We start from the raw sequence: 19467 nt of genomic DNA, 5'->3' as shown, positions 1-19467 counted from the left end.
CTCCGCCTTTATTGCCGCGTCAGCGCCTCCAGCCGCCCGCCCGCCCGCCCGCCCGGCGCCCCGACGTCACTCCGGCAGGGCCAAGTCGAAGGGCTGGAAGTCGCGGCGGAAGGCGCAGGCCTGCGCCGCCTCCTCGGGCCGCCCCGCGGCGCAGCGCCGCCAGTCGGCGCGCTCCGGCAGCGCCAGCAGCGCCGGGCTGGCCAGTACCGCCCTGCGAACACAACGGGGCCGCCTCAGCGCCGGGCAGCGGCCGGCGGAGGGGCCGGGGGAGGGGGGATAGGGAGAGGGAGGCGCCCACCTGCCGAACTGCAGCGGGAAGCTGCGGCGGATGCGGTGGAAGAGCTTCTCGCCCGTGTCCAGCTCCACGTAGAAGTATGGCGTGCCCGGCCGTGCTACCTGCGGGGAGGGGAAGCAGGAGGCTGAGGCCTGCGCTCCAATTACTAAAGCAGATGCCCTCCTGGGATGGGCCTGCCGATTCCTCACCACTTGCTTCCCTAGGTGGCCAGGGAACTCGTGTTTCCCACAGCACTTCTCCAAGACCATACAGACCCAAAAGTTCAAGCCTTTTGGTTTGAAAAGGCATTCAGAGCCTATCCATGTCTGGTAGCTACTCTAAAGAGCAGGCATTGCCTCACAAGAGGCTCCAGCTCCATTCCTTTTAGATGGGAGCTCAACAAAAAAAGCAAACCCAGACTGCAGCACACATTCCAAACTGTGTCAGTGGAGATCTCAAAAACTTAACTTCCAAATATAATGAAGTGGTGGATTGAAAAGTCTTATGAAGAGAGGCAGAGGGAACTAGGGTTTCGTAGCCTGGAGAAAAGGAGGCTCAGGGGAGACCTCATTGCTCTCTACAACTACCCCAAAGGAGGCCACAGTGGGGTGGGGGGTCCACCTCTTCTCCCAAGCAACCAGTGAGAGGATAAGAGGAAATGGCCTCAAGTTGTGCCACAGGAGGTTTAGGTTGGGTATCAGGAAGAACTCCTTAACTGAAAGGGTTGTGAAACAACCTTTGGACAGGCTACCCAGGGAAGTGGTTGAGTCCCCATCCCTGGAGGTATTTAAAAGATGTGCAGATGTGGTGCTTCGGGACATGGTTTGGTGGCAGACTGGGCAGTGCTAGGCCAATGGTTGGACTTGATGATGTTTTCCAACCTAAATGATTCTATGATTGGTTTCTGCTGGATTCACTGTCTACCCTTGCCACACAGGGCACTGGACAGTATGCTACTACAATATTTGTTGCAGTTTAATTCTGCAGAGAGCACTACAAGGACATTAGATAACAGAGCTTGGGTACAAATGATCAGAACTGCCTGGCTAGGCCATCCCATGCTAATAGGCCACATTGTAGAAGAAGAAAGGAAAATTACATGAAGAGAGTACTTCTCAGCTGAGAAACTGGCCTCAAAACTTGCCAGGGTGGCTATAAGCAATTGTAATGGCTAAGAAAGCAACCACCATGCACAGTGCATGCTGTTTCAGGCTCCTGCTGCAGATATGGACTCCCTGTGACTACTTGGTACACACAGAAGAAGCCCAATTCCCTGCTGACTCACTTCTCTCACTGTAATGGGAGGGTTTCTTTAAAATTCTTATCTGATGGAAATTAAAACTACCTGATGTGCAGTGACACTGGAAAAGGGGTTGTTGATCTCAGGAGGATTAAGTTCAACAAGCTTTACACAGAGCTGAAGTAACATGACAAGGGCTATTTCTTAAATCCCTGCCCTCTGAGTCATGTTTGTGCTTCACCCTTGTGTCTTTGCTGTATTTTGAGTTTTGCCTCTAGAAAAAGACATGCTGAGGAAACTGGAGGACATTCTGCATTGTGACACAAGTGCTTAAAGAACCTAGAAGCACAGATGTCTGTCAAATGGAAAGAAGACCCACGCTTTAGGCCCTCCAAGGGTAGTCAACAAATGCTGTAGGCAGACAAACCACTTAATTTTCAGATAAACAATGCATCTTACATTGTTTACAGGAACTTTACCTGGAGCAGAACACATCTGGCATGGGGGCTCCAAATTGAGTCTACCATGGTCTGCCTCCAACAGCTTAACCTTACCCCACAAAGTGATCTCATGGGGAAACAGAAGCCCCAACAGGGCATAGGTGAAGTGGAAGTGAAACCTTGTCTCATACTTGCGTGATATCCGAGTGCTCTGGGATTTCTAATAGATCAATCTGTTGCTCCTTTGCTTGTGTAATAAAGGACTCTTTAATGTCTTCAGAAGTACAGTCCAATGGGACAGGAATTACCTGGAGAGGGGAGACAACATTTCCAATGAGATGAGTGAAACAACTGACTTGCAAAAAGCAAATCAATCCATCATTGGAGCTGGTATGCTCCTCAGTTCTGATCGACATCATCAAACAGGAACGGTGAGCACCTCCCTGTACAGGCTTAAACTTATGATAGATTTTCTATGGGAGGTGAACAAAAAGCTGAAAACTAAGAGTCTGAAAAAGTTCTCAGCACAGCCTCTCCCCTTTCTGATCTCTGTGGTAGTTTCAAGGCCGCTCTGATACAGTTACAGATCTGCCAAATCCAGAAGCCACCACAAGCCACTGACTGATATACAAGGAAAATAAAACTAAAGGGTTGGTATGACAATGACCAGAGTTCTGCATATATCCTTAAATTTTCAGTCTACTCCAGTTACACTGTGAGCACCAAGAGCTTCTGTATCCATGGGAGCCTATCAGAGGAAGAGCAGGGTCTCATAACTTGTCTGGAAACCTTGTGGGCTTTTAAAATCAGGTCCAAGGGAAAAGTATTCCTTACCCACTCAACACAGTCAACACTGTGCTGCTGTACCAGGAAGAATTTAAGGGCTGTGGCAGAACCATCACACTGGTTTTATTTTTATTCTGCCTCTATCTGTGGGCAGAATGACTTCTCCCTGTACTCTGGAAAGGCACAGAATGAAGAGGGAAAGCTGAAGGTGAGCTTTCTCTTTCAATTTATTCAAGTGCAAGGTTATACTCTCTTAAGGTTACACTAAAACCATACCTGTAACTGCAGATGCTGACTCCTATAGTTTCTTTCAAATAAAACATATCTCTTCCCCTTGCTTCTGAAAAAATCCTTCAGGGCAGATTTGTACTTGGTCACTTCTTCCATCACCTCTGGAGACAAGTCAACCACTGACTGATAGTGCCCAATAGGTAAAATCAACACATGATCAGGTAGTAAGCCACCCTTGGCCAGAGCAAGATAACACTAGAGTGACACAATACACAACAGTTACTCACTGCAAGCAACACTTACTGGTATGCTGTGGAAATTTACTTGTGCTCTCTGGCTGCACTCAAGGTATCCCCCAGCCTAGCTGTTTTACCTCAGGAATAGTACAGTCTTTTACCCCATGTCACTTATGGATTGTTCAATAGCAATCAATAAATTACTAAAAGAATAAGAAAGAAAAATGAACTGCTAAATTTATAAATAAATCAATAACACTCTTCTGAATGCCAGAGAATGCAAGGTCTGCAGGAAAATAGCTGAATGAACTTTACCACTGCTGCTAGAATTTCTCATCATGACAGGAAAATCCACTTGAAAATTTATACCTGCTTTTAAACTAAAAATATGGACAAAGGTGTCCTAGCAGTTTGAAGTGGTTTATTCCATACAGTAGCAACAACTTGAGGCAATGTAAATATACCAATGACTTAATTAATCTCCAAGATGTACTTCAAAATGTTGACTTAAAAGCTGTCTCATCTTCTGCTTAATCTACATGCAACAATATTGGAACCAATCAATGCAGGGACTTTTGGCGTTATTCCAGACAGTGCATCCCCTTGTCAGCAAGGTCCCAGTTTACACCAGGTTCATACTGGAAAAGTTCTGACAGTTAGTAACTGAAGCAAGTCATGAAGATTGCCACAGAAAAAACTCTTCAGGCTCTAGAACTCAGCTCTGCTTATGGAACAAAACAGGGCCACGTTTTGTACTTGAAAAGATTTCTGCCTTTATACCTATGTCTTCTGTAGGGGGGATGCAAAGTAACTGAAAACAAAAATAGGAATCAGTTCCAAACAATATGTTTGTTTGCTTCTTTTTAAAAAAATTAAAACTAGAGACAGGTATTTTATATTGCCATGCATTAGCATGATTTTGCTGTTATGTCGGAAACTGCTACTGCTACTTACATGTGTGCCAATGCTAACGACCAAGTGCTTCTCCACTTCTGGGCTGGCAAGGCAGAACCAGCAGGGCCCTGTGGGCTGTGCTTTATTGGGAAAGGAAAAAGAACAAGTGTTAGATAAAAGCTCATTGGTCAGAACAAGTTCTGGCAGAGCTGATTTTTCTGGCCACCTTTCCCAGTTGGTGCAGTGCTGAAGATGTCAAAAGGTCACAGCCCCGGGGAACAGGATCTGGCCAGAGAACTGATGCCTCTGGGAAATTCTAGCAAGAGAGCAGCAGGTGGCAGAGTCACAAACTTGCTGAATGCCATTCCCATTGAGTGCTCTGATTTACCGGAAGAGCACTATGTCCAAGAATTCTGTGATTACAGCTCACTAATATAAAAGCACCACTCAATTCAAACACAAATCAAAATGAGTTAAAATTACTGTATAGATATAAGGACAGATGCTGTCAAACACACGTGCTTGTTTTGGCCTATTCATCACACTCAAAACATCTGAATTCACACCTGAATTGCAATACTTGATCTGACCTTTAATATAAACTGTCAGCATTGATAAGCTAGGCCTCTCATTAGGGTCACACACTACATTCACACCCTTCTCCACAAGCTTTGTACAGGAACAGACAATCAGCTTTGCAAATGCAATACATGATAGGGCTCTCTCAAGAACCACAGGAGGTAACCAAAGGTCCAAGACAAGGGTTCATTTCCAAGCAAAAGAATGTATTGAGGCTCCCTTTGTACAACATGAAACTCCAGAAGATTTTGGAAGTTATATGAATGTGCACAAGGGCACACTACGTCCCACAGAACAAGCTGGTCTGCAGAACTGCCTGCTGTCAAGTTGAGAGGCCAGTCTGGTTCACAGGGTAAATGGCATTAGCCCAAGACTCACAGTTCAACTAACTTTTAAACTATATTTTTGACTTTTCTTTCATCTGTTTATTGCCAGTTTTTTAGGAAACAAGGGATTGCTCATTCCTCTGTATACCTATATCACCTAGTACATTTGCAAAGTGATATAATAGATAGCCCAACAGCCTGAGAAAAAGGAAGAGTGAGATGGTCCAATGTCTTCAAAGAAGCTCTTAGGGAGGAAAAAAAAAAAAGCATCCACAGACTTACAGGGGTTTTTGGCTTGCTTAGGTTGCGAGTTCCCTCTCTCTTTCCCATCTGAGGGACGTTTTTTTCCTTGATGTTTGTTCAAATCAAAGAAAAACTGACACGCTGGTTCTTCCTGTTTAGAAAATGAAAATCAAAACCCATTCATTATACCTGCATCCCAGAGAGTCACAGTGCGTACAAGAATCTGCTGTTTTCCTGAAGAAGTGTGTAGCCATCTAGAAAAACATCAATATCCTTGATCAGAACGGCTTCAGCTCCCCCAGTCATGCAATAGTCTTTGCCGGCCTGGATACATAGCCTCAATCGGGGAAAGAGTTATGGGAGAGCTGCCCCAGATTGCTACATTTTCCTGCATAGACTCATGTCCAACATTCAGAACTGCTCAATTCTACAGATGATTCACATCTCTTTTCACTTCACAGACAGTGCTAAAATGATGACTTTATCTCTTTGTGGCTAGACTCACAGCAGACTCACATGGAGTCTGAAATCATTTGATCAAGCAGTAATATAAGACAGAACACCTGAGCACAGAGTGAAACCAGAGCAGCTGAGTGCAGCAGTACCTCTGCACACACAAGTGCTTTGGTCTTCTGTGCCTCCTTTCGTGATTTTTGGTATGGATTTTCTGTGACGTCTTGTGGCTGTTTCACTAGCTCTGCAGGATCCATCAAGCTCATCGGAACAATGCTGAATGCGTAGAGATACTGGAAAGAAAACAGACTGTTCAAATGCAAGAAGCTTTTGCCACAACAGTAGCTCTGAAGAGGTCAGTTCTAAACTACCAACATGTCCCTCTATAACAATATTCTGTAACTTTCTTAAGGGGAGAAGAGAAACAGGTTTTTTTAAACAAACAAAAAAAACCCCCACAAACAAAACACCCATCCCACCCCAGAAGATATTTTAAGCAATTTGTAAGGGTTCTCATAGAACTTTGCTTTTTCCCTAGAGCAGCCCAACAGAAGGGAAAATTACATAAAGCAGCTGAGGAAGGGGAAGGAATGGCAGTTTTCTAACCATTTTCCTCTACAGCAGTCTTCACTGCTAAATACCACTTGACCAGGTAGAGAGAAACAAAGGTGTCTCAGAATACATCTTGTAGTTGGTATCCTTCTGACATGATGGGCAAATGATATGTTACTCTAGTGAGACACCTCCACTCCAGCAGAACTTTCAAGTGATTTACACTGTCTCCCGACTAGCCAAATTTGGGATTACTGCCCTATTATTTGTGCTTGAGAAAAGAAGAATGATTCAAGAGTGCCAATACCTTTTTCTTGCTTGTATTGCCAACATCAGCAAGAGCAATAAACCTGCTCACATGCTGTGGGGTCTCCTGTAGCACTGTGTGATTTCTGTAGGGAAACAAAATGTGATTGTATTGGCACATACATAAAGGACAGTGAGAAAAATCATGTCCTCCATGAAGGTACTCAGATACCACAAACACATGAAGGCTTTCACCGAGAACGAGGAGGTTTGAGAACAGAAAGACTCACGGGATCTAATGACCAACAGCTGTGCAGACCAAAATGGCATCTCACTGCAGACCAAACATGGAGCCAAGAGGATAATTCACTAGACTGAAAACAACTACATTTTCCAAGTGTTTTTGCTGTGACAAGGGTATTATGTAGCGTTCAAAAAACAGCCTTAGTTTTATTTGTAGGTTGTTCTGACAGCTTCTTTATGTCACTAGTCACATTTTGTATATAAAGTTATAATTGAAGACACCAAACTCCTAACCATATGAGAGCTCTTCCACAATACACTTTAGAGATATACCCCTAAATTAGACTGAAGAATTTCGAAATAGGACTCAGGGCAACTAAATTGGCATCAGATTCACAGTGATATACTTGGATCAGCATCATCAACAATAGCACAATTTTTGAGGCAGCAGGCATTATCGTCATAAGAGATATCTGAGAAACAACCTTGACTCATTGTTGAAAAAAGTGAGAGGTTTAAAGGGGTAGTGTGACTTCATAAAACTACTTTAGACATTTCCTCCCGTGTCCTTCAAAAATTGAACTCTCATTACAAAATAAGTGAGATTTCAGAGGGTCTCACAAACCTGTAAGGAAGTCTTTCATAATAGGCCTTCTCCAATGCAGCAAAGTGATACCTTGGTTTGAGACTTGCAGCCAGATCAGATATTAATATGGAACCACATTTCTTGGTATCTATTTTTCCCTACAAAATATAAAACAAGTTTTATTTTAAAAACTATGTCAGGTTACAGTGAAAAGAAATTATTTTATAACAACAAAATGCTTGCTGGAAACTGAGAGGTTATGACTACAACTGTTGCTATTCCTCGTAGCAGGAAAGTAAAAATGGCTTCATCTCTTATCTCCAACCCTAGCCTACTCATTTATTCCATTCTGTGGGCTCTAGGTTTGCATCTACTCATTTCACCAATTCAAATTTGTCCTTTTTTTCTTCTTTTGGTCTTGTGAAGCCAGCGCAGCATATAATGAGTTTTGGCAAACACCAACACACGTCAAAATCATTAAAATGAGTTTTAAGCACATGCCCAGAGTGTCAGAGCTATAGTCCATGAGTCAAACAAATAAGAAAATGCTGAAGTTTCCTGAAGAAGCAAAACGTTATCCCACTCCTGTCCCTAAGACATCAGAGCAAACCAAAATACCAACAAAGAGCAGACTTGAAACAATTTTCTTGGGTGATTTTTGTCCTGTCTGTTCCTTATTAGCCTGAAAAGTTACTTCATTACTGAGAAGTAAAGTAGGGAACAATGGAATCTCAGACACTTATTACAGGTCCTGAACTACACATTTCAGTAAGATGCCTATTTTAATATCATTATTAACATATTAATCTCTTAATCCAAGTGAGTACGTTTTCAGAAATTAATGTTGAAGGAAAACAAGATCAGAACAATATGCTGAACTACTACAGAGGATCCCCACGTGGATTTCTAGACACATTTTTTTTGTTTAACATAGAACATCCCTACATCTTGATTCTCTCCAACCACCTAGTCTTGCGGGTTGGCTTTTTTATTTATTTCATTGTTTTGTAGATGTTTTCTTTTTGAGGGGCCTGGGAAGACAGTTTTTATGCTTTTACAGGGAGGATCATATCTCCCTTTTGCATGTCAAAAGATGCTGAGACGAAGCAAAAAGTTGTCAGTTTGTCATATATAGCATTCTTCTCCAGGGAGGTTTCAGATCATCTGTTACGACTGGCAAGCAACAGTTACAACTGTAAGTTGTACACAAACTAAACAACACCCTCAAAATCCAGACAGAGGAAGAATCAGACCATTTAGTACAACTGATCTAAGGAAATAAACACAAACACTTGAAAAGTTTTGAAGGGTGGAGAAAGATGACTTTATATCAAGTAATAAGGGAGGTGGTTAGAACAGCATTCAACAGAGACTAATGGCATGGCCCCACAATAATTGCATCCAGTTGAATGCAGAGCAAAAGCTGTGAGTAAATCTGTCCTTAACTTCATTGCTGAAGAAGAGACAGAACATCCAATGTCCATTTTTCACTCTCAACTTTAGCAAGCCCTTGGAGATGGCCCAATGAGTGGGATTCAACTTTGATGTAAATGACAAAACTGACAGCTACTTTGGTAAAGCTGAAGTTCAGGAGTATCAAGAATGCTGGGTGGAGAAGGAAAAAGACATACTGGAAAAACACTTGCGGCCCTCTCATAGCAACATCCACAAAAAGCGAAGGTTGGATCAGGTTCTTCACAAGCAACATTTCTATAGCTCTGGACTTTTGCAGTGCCAAAGTGAAAAATGCTTGAGAGATACTCTATATCTGAGTCAAGTTTTAAGTGGCAGCATGTGTTTGACAAGGACAGCTGGCAAGAGAGGCACCAGGACAGAGAAAGTACAGTAAGCCTGACACAAGTTTCCTATAACAATTAAAGAACTGAAGAGAAAAAATGACTCTCGAACCAGAGCAATTTCCTCCATCACCTTCATTTAAGCCAGCTTTCAATGCTGGATTGAAGTAACCTGTAAAAACAGAGCAAGCAGCTTTTACTTAAACCCACTGATAAGTCCTGCTTTAGAACACTGCTTTGGGGTTCAAGAGACTCATGTTGACTAGATTAAATGTGCAGAGCTACAAGAACAGAACAGTGACATGAAGGGACTATTAAAGAAAATAATATTTGTACAAGGAAAAAAACACAACAAACAAAATTCAAGGAAATAATAATTTAGCCTTTCCGTGATTATCACAACTGTGATGTTTCCTTAAGAAATAAAAAATAAATGAAAAATTAACAGAAACCTAAGTTTAAGGTAAAGCATGACCAGTTATAGAATGAGCAAGGATTACTCACTCCAGGGACAGCAGTAAAGACAAATAATGAATTATGATGAATTTTACATCTGATGAAACAACATTAGCACCCTGGCAGCCTGAAGGCTTACAGAAGACTATGGAGAAAACTGCAATTCTAGGCTATTTGTGGGGTCATTTTCCTGCAATGGGCTTTGCCTTTGCACAACCAAGGCAAACCAAACATTTCCACTTGAGCCTTCCAACTGCAAAGACAGGATCCCAGCGGGGTCAAGTCTGTAGGACTCAGAAAGACTTTGCTGAGAAAATAATGATTCCAAGGGAGCAGCATTGCCAGAAGGTACAGCCTCACAGTCTGAGCACAGCACCTTGCTCTAAGCTTTACTTATTGGACCTCAACTTTCCCACACAAATGGTAGTAGTCTCCATGGAAAGAAAGCTCTTTTATGCAATTATCCCCCAAAGCCCTTACCTATGTAAATTCCAGCAAAGAGAAGGGTCCTTCTGCTAACTGTCAGAACAAGCAGAAAGGCAGTCATTTGTTAAATTTATCTGGAAACTCAATCCACCAGAAAACACAAGACTTACCGGACTGTTGCCAAAATTCCCCACATCTCTGGGCCATGGAGACGTCAGCAATATATCCACACCCTTGAAGTTTGGGGTTGATAACAAAGATGTTTTTAATTCTGTCACATCCTTTGAGCTAAAGCTGTAGGCAGGAGCTGGCTCATCCTGGGACTCAGTGCCACTCAGGTATGCAATCTGCAGTCCAGAGGTACTGCTGAAAACACCTCGACGGCCTGCATGAATACATAGGCAAGCACTTAAGAGCTTACTTGCAGTGTTTAAATCTGATTTGTGTTGTAAACTGGGGACCAAATTTAGCAGTCCTGCCTTACTTTGACTGAAACTTTACTTATAGATAGATCATTTTCTCTGTTCATTAACATACTGTAGTGCAATGGCAATAAACAGAGTGCAACAAACCCTGACAACAGTGAAGACAACATTTAGACAACTCCCAGTTTTTCTTTCCTCACTGCTACCTTACCTCCCAAAAATCAATCGATATCAAAAGCTTGGTATAAAGACTGAATAAAAAAAGCCAATTGCAAGTGCCTTCATTTGTTACTATTTTGTCAGGCAGCATTCTAGAAAGAAATCAGCTCTTCATTTTGCTACAGCTTCATTACCTTTAAAGATAATACTTACCTCTGCTACTCCAATACAGTTTTACAACAAACAAAATCATGCTTCATGTAGGAAACCTTCACCACACAGAAATGGACATGGGACAGGAATAAATTGTTCTCACACAAGACTCTGAACTACTCTTTATTTTGGTTAGCAAAGTTCAGAGAGTGTTAGAAAACAAAAACTGTGCTTTTTCCCATAATATCAGATAATATCAGATATTACGCAGATATCAGCCTTTCAACATGAAGTTCAACTCCTGTCTGAGTGTCAGAATAAAAAACACCATCTTAAAATTTCCAGAAAAGAGAATGGGCTTGAAGCAGGAAAATCACAAAACTTTAATGAAAGCATCATTACTCAACTATATTACCTAAATAAGTGATGTTCTCAGCTAATTCACAGCCACTGACATCCGGAAAATAGCGCACAGTCTCTTGGTCATTAGCGCCAAGCACAAAGGTTTGAATTGGAGCTGAGGGAGAAAAGGCAATTGGTCAGGCAATTGGTCTGGTGTAAATCAAGTACATTAAGAGCAGCTCAGTCCACAAATACTAGGAATCACAGCCATCAATTCACCATCCAGACACCCCCTCCTTTGCAGTGGGCTGAAAAGCAGTAAGCCCGGAACAAATAAGTTAACCTTCCTTCAAAGTAAGGCCCCCAAACCTGCTGCTTCAAAAAATGCTTACCTCACCAGCTGAGAGCAACCTCTGGTTTAACTACAACTAGCTCTGCCATCTGCATATGATGTTCCATGTAGGAGCATCATCTGCTCCTATGCTATCCACAGCCCTAAGAACACACATCTTCCCTAGGGTAATGCTAAGTAAATACTACAACACAGGGACACCTGGTGATTCATTTTAAGCTGATCTAAATTCCTATGGCTATTGAATACCTGCAAACCACTGATGTTTTCCTTAGGGGAAAAGGTCAAGAACATCATAGTTTTGATTCACATAGCAGATGAACTTGTTTCATGATGTAAGGAAGAAATTCTTTACTCTGAGGGTGGTGAGGCACTGGAACAGGATGCCCCATCCCTAGAAGTGCTCAAGGCCAGACCGAACGGGGCTTTGAGCAGCCTGGGCTGGTGGAAGGTGTCCCTGTGCATGGCAGGGGGGTGGAATTAGATGATCTTTAAGGTCCCTTCCAAGCTAAACCATTCTATGATTCCCTCTCAACATGCGCACAAACCATACCCCTTGCAAAGCCAGGAACTAATTGATATATATTAAAAATAAAAACAATGTGAAGTACCAGTTTTAAATTCTCTACAACTAAGTGATCAGTAAAGACTGTACTTACGCTGTTTTGATAAATCAATTTTCTCAGGCTACTAAAAGTTAAAAAAGCAATAGCAGGTGTCAGAGACACCCCCTGTAGATTTATTGCCAGACCAGCATGGCAGTAAGCCTATCAACACCTCATGTGGTCAGGCCATACTAAACTCTTCCCTGAATGAAATCCAGCAATAGCTTCCCACTTTGGAAGCACAGAACTGCAGCAGCATAGGAACTCTGCCACAGCTCTTGCTAGACTTGTGCTTGAAGTTCCAGCTCCCACCGCCAAGTGATACAAGAGACTGATTAGCCTCCCTGTGCTAAGTCCTCATCCACGAGTTGCATACAGGACAACTGCTGTCCAGACAGCTCACACAAGCCAGGGTGTAACTCTGGGGAGCGACGCCAGACTGCTTGTGCCAGAGTTAAGAGCCAGAACAATGCTGAAAAGGAGAGAGGAACAAATACTCATGAAAATGAATCATGAGAGAGCATCTCCCTTGTAAGAGGCATGTGGAAAGAGGCAGAGGAAAAGCCCTCGCAGCATTTTTCATACCCACGGGCAGAAAACCACCTCTGATGCCCAAGCCATGGAAGGACCACTTGGAGACATACATCCTCATGCTTCTGAGCACAGGACTGGTAGTGGAATGGGTCTGATTTTAAAATAAACCCATCTTTCTCTCCTGCATGGCATTTTCCTATTTTAGCTGCATTTAACTACTCTAACATTACAACCTGTACAACTGAATTCAAACACCTGTCGCAATGAAGCAGGTAAGTGGGTTGCTAAATAGGACATCCCCCGCACATTAATGCATATGCCATCCAGAACAACTTCTTCCTTACCTTTCTTGGCCCCTGTGCGATACTCTGTCCATTGCGTGTCTGAAGTAGAGCCAAAGAAATTCCCAACACACAAAAGCATCTAAAAACATTGCACAAAGTGAGAACTGCTACAGAATCACAGCAAGGTACACTCAGGAAGATGCTTCACCACACCATGACATGCATCTCTTCAATACTATTTCATTTGGTAAGGAAACACCTCTCTGCTCTTTGATGTCAAGAATTAATGGCATAAGGGAGACTTTACTGCATTTAAACCTAAAAAAGGAAGAGTTGCTCTCCCGCATGCCCTGCCTGCAGCCTTCTGTTCCCCCAGCACCTCGGCGCAGGGCCACTAAGGCCGACGGCCTGCGAAGATCCCGCCGCCAGCCCCCTCGCCCACGGGCATGGCACAAGCTGTGGGGGAACGGCCAGCCACGTCCGGGACAGCCTCCTCCCCGTGCCCACTGAGGGAGCCGAGCTGGGCGACGCGCCCGGGCACCGCATCCCCCGCCCCGCCGTAGCCTTACGTCGAAGTGGCCGCTCTTGTCCTGGATGGCCCGGACCCGCCCAAAGAGCGCCTCCAGCCGCCCCTCCGCGTCGCCGCACGCCAGCCTGCGGGAGACAGCACCTCAGCGGCTGCCGCGGCACGACCCCGCCGCGCCTCAGCCGCCTCCTCGCCCACGGCTGCCCCCGACCCGAGCCCGTTCCGCTCACACACGCAGCGGCGCCGCCATCTCGGAACTGGTCGACCCGGCCGCCCTTCCGGGTGCGCCGCCCAAAGCGCCCCGCTGTCGCCACCAAGCGGGAGAAACAGAGGTGGCCGGGCGGGAGCGGCTGGGCCTGTCCGCGGCGCGGGGCTGTGCTGGTCTCTCGTAGCGGGTTCCGGGGCTCGCCAGAGAGGCAGCAGGAGCTGCTTGCGTGGATTTGGGAAGAGGAAATGTTCTTCACCAGACTGGTGAAGGCCTTCTGCAGCTTGGGGACTGCCACTGCCTGCAGCCTCAGCACAGCCGCAAGTGACACAAAATCGGTGGGAGCATCTGAGAAGGCAGAGGCTGTGTCGACAGCCTGTGCAACCTCACCAGCCTGAGAGAAACTTCGTGGGGTTCAGTTAAGGCAAACGCAAAGCTCTGCCCCTAGGGAAGAGCAGTCCCATGCATTAGGATGTGCTGGAGGTGACTAGTTGGAAGGCAGATCTGTAGAAAAGGGCCTGGGGTGAGACAGGGAACAAGATAAAAGGTGTTGATTCCGTAGGTCTTAGCTAGCACAATTGTATGTTAATGACCCCAAATATAAGGGAGTAAAAGACTGTATGCATAGATAATAGAACCAGCAAGAACTGGCTTGACTGATGAAGTCTGTCAGAGAAAGGAAAGGTCAGAAGTTTAGCAGTGAGGAAGTCTTCTGAACTTCATCAAAAGACCACCAGAGAATGCTGGACGACTACCCAAGGACTCTGGTACCCATGTGAATAGGGACGGGAACCTATGTTAATAATTCTTTGGAGATCTGATGAATATGCAAGAGACTTATGGGAAATAAAATGAATATGTATTTAGCCCACTAAAATAAGCACACTGCCAGTAACCCTTTGTGTATGTGTGTTAGGTGGAGCAATCCACCCCCACACCTAGCGCCATAATAAAGAATACCTGCTTAATAACTTTGGTTATTGAGTTTTCACTGTGTCAGGGGGTCCTGCCTGATGGCAGGGCAGGCTGAACGCTGCTGTGTTACCAGCACTGGGTTAAGTGACAAATGCAAAACATCTTAGCAGTGTTTGAGGTGCCCCTTCACTCCTGCCTTTCCAAGGACAAGAATAGTTTTGGCTGGTGCAAAATAGAACTTTTCAAAGGCAGGGAGACAGCCACATTTGAGAGCAAGCTCTCAGGCAGGGATTTCATTGTAAGACCTTGAGGTCCCGCAGTTCTCCAGCAATGCTGGTGTCTTACCACTTTGAGCCTACCAGCCAGGAGAGAGGGAAGCCACTGCCCTCACACACACTCAGCAGCTGGGGTCCCTCAGCCTCAGCTGGCCTGGAGGCTCCCATACCCTTGCTGTGCCTATAGCACCCAGCATGCGTCAGCTCCTGTAGGGCTAGGGGCTAGAGAACAGGGCCCAGGCAACAGGGCTCACTCCGTTCTGTCCCCAGAGGCTCTGGCTGGCATGCCACCTTTCCCTAGGGCAGGCCAGGAGCAGCAACTGGCAGCAGTTGGAGGTGCCAGGCCCTGGCAGTACCCAACTCAGTCTTGCTACCTCCAGGACCCTGCACAGCTGTGGTGGTCCAGCCATCTGCTCTCCTCTTGCCATCCACAGAGAGCCCAAGGCTCTGTGGGCTGCAGCTCCTGGGGGATTGTCTCCTCTCTCCTGGCTCAGCCCATGCAGATTCTGTAAGTCAGCCAGGATGGGATATGGCCAGTGCTGGGTTTCAGTAGCCAGCAGTCTTCGTGGCTGGCTTTAGGGACTCTGGTCCTGGGACAACACCCTGGAGCGGCCAGCTCTCCTCTCTGGCCACTATCATCTATCATCTGGTGCCCACATGAAACAACATCTGCGGATAATAGTCAAAGAGCTGTACAAGGCTTGGGAGTCTTATGGTGACATCCCTGATACAAGCCCCTGATAGGTAACATACCTGTCTTGAGAGTGGGTCAGGTCAGCAAATGCATGCCTCCATACCTCTCAGAGGAGGGTCACCTACAATTGTCACAAGATTGCCTTTTCTTGGTGTCCCTGGTTGTTACAGAGGGAGAAGACTGGGCTGGCTTACTTAGCACGAGTCTCCCCTGATGTAATGAATCCTTCCTCTTCAGTCCAGCCAGCAGTGAAGCAGTTCTGCAAGGGCACTCCAGGCTGTGAGGGAAGCCTCTTCCTTCTGCTGGTTCTTGCCACTGCAAGCTTCCATTCTTCCACATTATTGGCCTCCCTCCCTTCTCTGTGTACTTGTAGGCAAGTTTCTGTTTGGCTGTGGGTCCACTACAGACTATGCTTGGAACCAGCTAAATCCTCCTGAGTCTTCCTGATGTTACACAGCCTTCTCACTGCCTCCTGCAGCTGAGCCATCCAGGAGGTCCTCCACCTGGGCACATTTTTGCAAGCAGGTCAGCTGCCTATCCCTGCCACAGGAGAAAGATCAAAGGCTATCTCCACTCTGAGGTGTGCACTTCAGTCTTTCCCTTCAGCAGCTCTGGGTGGAGGCATCAGCCAGCATGGGTGTAAACGGTACAGACCCCCACCTGGAGCTTTATTCTTGGATGAGTTCTGCACATTCTGCCCTCAGGCTCAGGTAGGAGGAGTGCCCTTGAGCAAAGCAAATCACCACTGAGCAGTCCCCGGTTCTTGCATTAAATGTGTGTTGAGTGTCCCACTCTGCCAGTACAATAGCCTTCTTTCAAAGAGGTGTCCTCCCTGTGCCCTTCCACACACACTGCATCATAAATGGTCCTCCCTGGCTGGAGTGCTCTCTAGGGCTTCCTTTTATAAGTGGAGTGGTTGGCCACTGTTGTTCCTGGCACTGCCCAAGCCCCATCAGCTGCTCTCATGTGAGCTGCCAGCTGTTAGTGGTTCTGTCACCCTAGGCTTTCCTTGGTAGAGGAAAACATCCTGTACAGTGTGAACCTTCACTCTGCTGCAGATTGTTCAGGGACAAGAGTTGATCACCACAGCAAGTGATTTAGGAACATGAAATTCCATGTCAATACAAGAAAACACTTTCTTACTGTGAGACTGGTCAGACACTGCAACAGATTGCTCAGAGAAGTTGTGTATACAAATCTGAGATACTCCAAACTCTGTGGACTATGTATTGAACACCAGCTCAAGCTGACCCTGCATGAATAGGTAGGTTGGACTAAGGGGTGTCTGTACTTGAAGGAGCTTAAAAAATATAATGCATTTGGTTCTGTCTGACTTTCAGGGAAGCACTCAGCAGCCTCTTTTGTCATTCTCCAAAGCCTTGAGGTCCTCCTTTCTCATGCATTCTCCACTTCCCAAGCAGAACGAGAAGAATAAGAGTCAAGACCTGTGAAGCTATAACTCTGCGGTTCTTGGAAGGGAAGAGCTTGACCTTCACTTACTGGATGAAGTCCCAACCCCACTCACTTCCCCTGGTGTGGCAGGGAAGCGTGTGAATCAGCACACAGTAGCTTCACAGAGACCCACTGCAAAGCCACATTTGATGAACCTCATCTCTTTCTGACCAAACTCATCTCCTTCTATGACCAGGTAACCTGCCTGGTGGATGAGGGAAAGCCTGTTGACATAGTCTACCTAGACTTCAGCAAAGCCTTTGACATGGTCTCACACAGTAGTCTTCTGGAGAAGATGGCAGCCCATAGCATGGACAAGTACACTCTGCTGGGTTAAAAACTGGCTGGATGGCCAGGCCCAGAGTATGGTGGTGAATGGAGTTAAATCCAGCTGGTAACCCGTCACAGGTGGTGTTCTTCACAGGTGGGGCCCTTCCTCTTTAATATCTTTACTGATGACTTGGATGTGGGAATTGAGTGCACCCTCAGTAGTTTGCAGACGACACCAAATTGTGGAGACGTGTTGGTCTGCTAGAGGGTAGGGGGGCCCTGCAGAGGGACCTGGGCAGGATGGGTCGGTGGGCAGAGGCCAAGTGGATGATGTTCAACATGGCTAAATGCTGGGTCCTGCACTTCAGTCACAACAACCCCATGCAACACTACAGGCTTGGGGCAGGGTGGCTGGGAAACTGTGCAGAGGAAAAGGACCTGGGGGTGTTAGTTGATGCTCACCTGAACATGAGCCAGCAGTGTGCCCAGGTGGCCAAGAAGGCCAACGGCATCCTGGTTTGTATCAGGAATAGTGCAGCCAGCAGGACCAGGGAGGTCCTCAAGTACTGTGTTCAGCTTTGGGCCCCTCACTACAAGGACATTGAGGCCCTGGAGCATGTCCAGAGAAGGGCTATGAAGCTGGTGAAATGCCTGGCACACAAGTCCTGAGAGGAGTGGCTGAGGGCACTGGGGTTGTTTAGTCTGGAGTAGAGGAGGCTCAGGGGAGACCTCATTGCTCTCTCCAACTACCTGAAAGGAAGCTGTGGGGAGCTGGGGGTCGGCCTCTTCTCACAGGTAACTAGTGATAGAACTAGAGGGAATGGCCTCAAGTTGCACCAGGGGAGGTTCAGGTTGAGAATTAGGAGACGTTTGTTCTCAGAGAGAGTGATTAGGCATTGGAACAGGTTGCCCAGGGAGGTGGTGGAGTAACCAGCCCTGAGGGTGTTTAAGGAAAGGTTGGACATGGTATTTAGGGACATGGTTCAGTGGGTGATATTGGTGGTATAGGTTGGACCACATCTTTGGTCCAGATCTTGGACATCTTTTCCAGCCTTAATGATTTTTTGATTCTATGATCTACAGAAGAGGGGACCCCCATCCCTACACACAACAGGATTTATCTCCAGCTCTGAGTCCTCCTTTCTGTGTGTGATTGACGTGGTGGAGGCACATCTGTGCTCTGACCTCCTGCTAAGGCCTGCAGACTTGTGCTTCAAAGGGTTGGCCTCAGGTCCTTTGTAGCAAGCCCTCAGAGGTGATAAAGTTTTTCCTGAGGGTTATTCATTCTCCCCAGAACCAGAAGGATATCAGTAAACAACACACATCTGTGGCCAGGATCTTCTGAAACTGTTGAGAAGAAATAGGCAAGAGGCCTGCGAGGATCCTTGGTCTTCTGAGTTGCAACTGGGCTTGCTCTCAAAGATCATGTTGCCTCACTGAGAGGCTGAAAAGGAGCCAAGTGCTCCAGATGAGAAACAACCTTGGCTGGGCTTGCAATGAAGTTGGGAGATTACGATGCATGGAGAGTATGATGGATTGATTAGCAGTGCAACACCTTCACCACTCATCGACCTCATCAGCCAGTTCAGTGTCTGCAGTAGCTGCTTCTAATCCTGTTGTTCTTGCTGATTCTTCTCCAGCCCCTGATCCTGCTGATCCTACTGATCATGACCCTCCTGCTGTAGCTGGTACTCTTCCACTTACTGCTCCTCCTGCTGCACTTACGGTGCCTGCTACTCCTGATCTTCCTGACGTGGCTTCTCCTTTTGCTGTTGCTGCTGCTCCTGAAGTGCTCCCCCAAGCTGAGACGTCTCTGTGCCTTGAAGGCCAAACACTGAGAAGGGCAAAATGGTGCAGAGGCCAGGGTTCATGTCACAGTGGACCAAGCTGGAGGGGTGGGGCTCTCTTGCACTACCACAGACAACTACTAGAAGGGCAGTTTACTTCGGACTGGGACCATCATGACAGACTGATTCCAGGCCCCTGGGTCATGCAGGGATGATAACAAAAAGGTGGGTAAGGGATGGCCCACTTTGGCACAGATACATTTCCAGGGCCTTAGAAAACCAAGCTGTCTATTCGTGTGCTATCCTGGAGATCAGAGCCTGCTGACGGACATTTTGCAGCCACAAGCTCTCAGCCCACAAATGACCTTATGTCCAGTGCGAGGGATGAAAGACAAGGCTCTTTCCAACCCCGCAAACTGCAGGCAAACACGGGGGTTTGTAAAGGAAGGAACTCTTTTGCCTACTCAGCTGCCCGGGATTTG

At 46.1% G+C, this 19467-nt stretch overlaps 1 protein-coding gene and 1 non-coding gene across 4 annotated transcripts; both read right to left on the bottom strand.

Annotated features, from left to right (window-relative positions):
• Nucleotides 1-11: 11 nt before the first annotated feature.
• Nucleotides 12-13744, bottom strand: CWF19L1 (CWF19 like cell cycle control factor 1). Of its 3 annotated transcripts, none has more exons than XM_035329839.1 (14): nucleotides 13618-13744; nucleotides 13431-13515; nucleotides 12922-13000; nucleotides 11160-11261; nucleotides 10178-10392; nucleotides 7369-7487; nucleotides 6562-6646; nucleotides 5855-5995; nucleotides 5289-5400; nucleotides 4162-4241; nucleotides 3017-3226; nucleotides 2146-2262; nucleotides 299-396; nucleotides 12-211 (listed from the first exon to the last, which is right to left on the bottom strand). In XM_035329839.1, the coding sequence occupies exons 1-14, from the start codon at nucleotides 13635-13637 to the stop codon at nucleotides 67-69; spliced, it is 1608 nt and encodes a 535-aa protein (XP_035185730.1). In that variant the 5' UTR covers nucleotides 13638-13744; the 3' UTR covers nucleotides 12-66. The 3 variants fall into 3 exon arrangements, with proteins under 3 accessions (XP_035185730.1, XP_035185731.1, XP_035185732.1); XM_035329840.1 differs by lacking the exon at nucleotides 13618-13744 and adding an exon at nucleotides 13098-13179 and having other exon boundaries at nucleotides 14-211; nucleotides 13431-13498; XM_035329841.1 differs by lacking the exon at nucleotides 12-211 and having other exon boundaries at nucleotides 2134-2262.
• Nucleotides 2426-2569, bottom strand: LOC118169499. The gene has a single exon (XR_004752162.1). It is a non-coding gene; the product is annotated as a small nucleolar RNA SNORA12 (small nucleolar RNA).
• Nucleotides 13745-19467: the final 5723 nt, after the last annotated feature.

This window comes from Oxyura jamaicensis, chromosome 6 (genome assembly GCF_011077185.1).
Source record: "Oxyura jamaicensis isolate SHBP4307 breed ruddy duck chromosome 6, BPBGC_Ojam_1.0, whole genome shotgun sequence".
NCBI classification, from domain to species: Eukaryota; Metazoa; Chordata; class Aves; order Anseriformes; family Anatidae; genus Oxyura; species Oxyura jamaicensis.
This window is presented reverse-complemented; position numbering and strand designations above follow the sequence as displayed.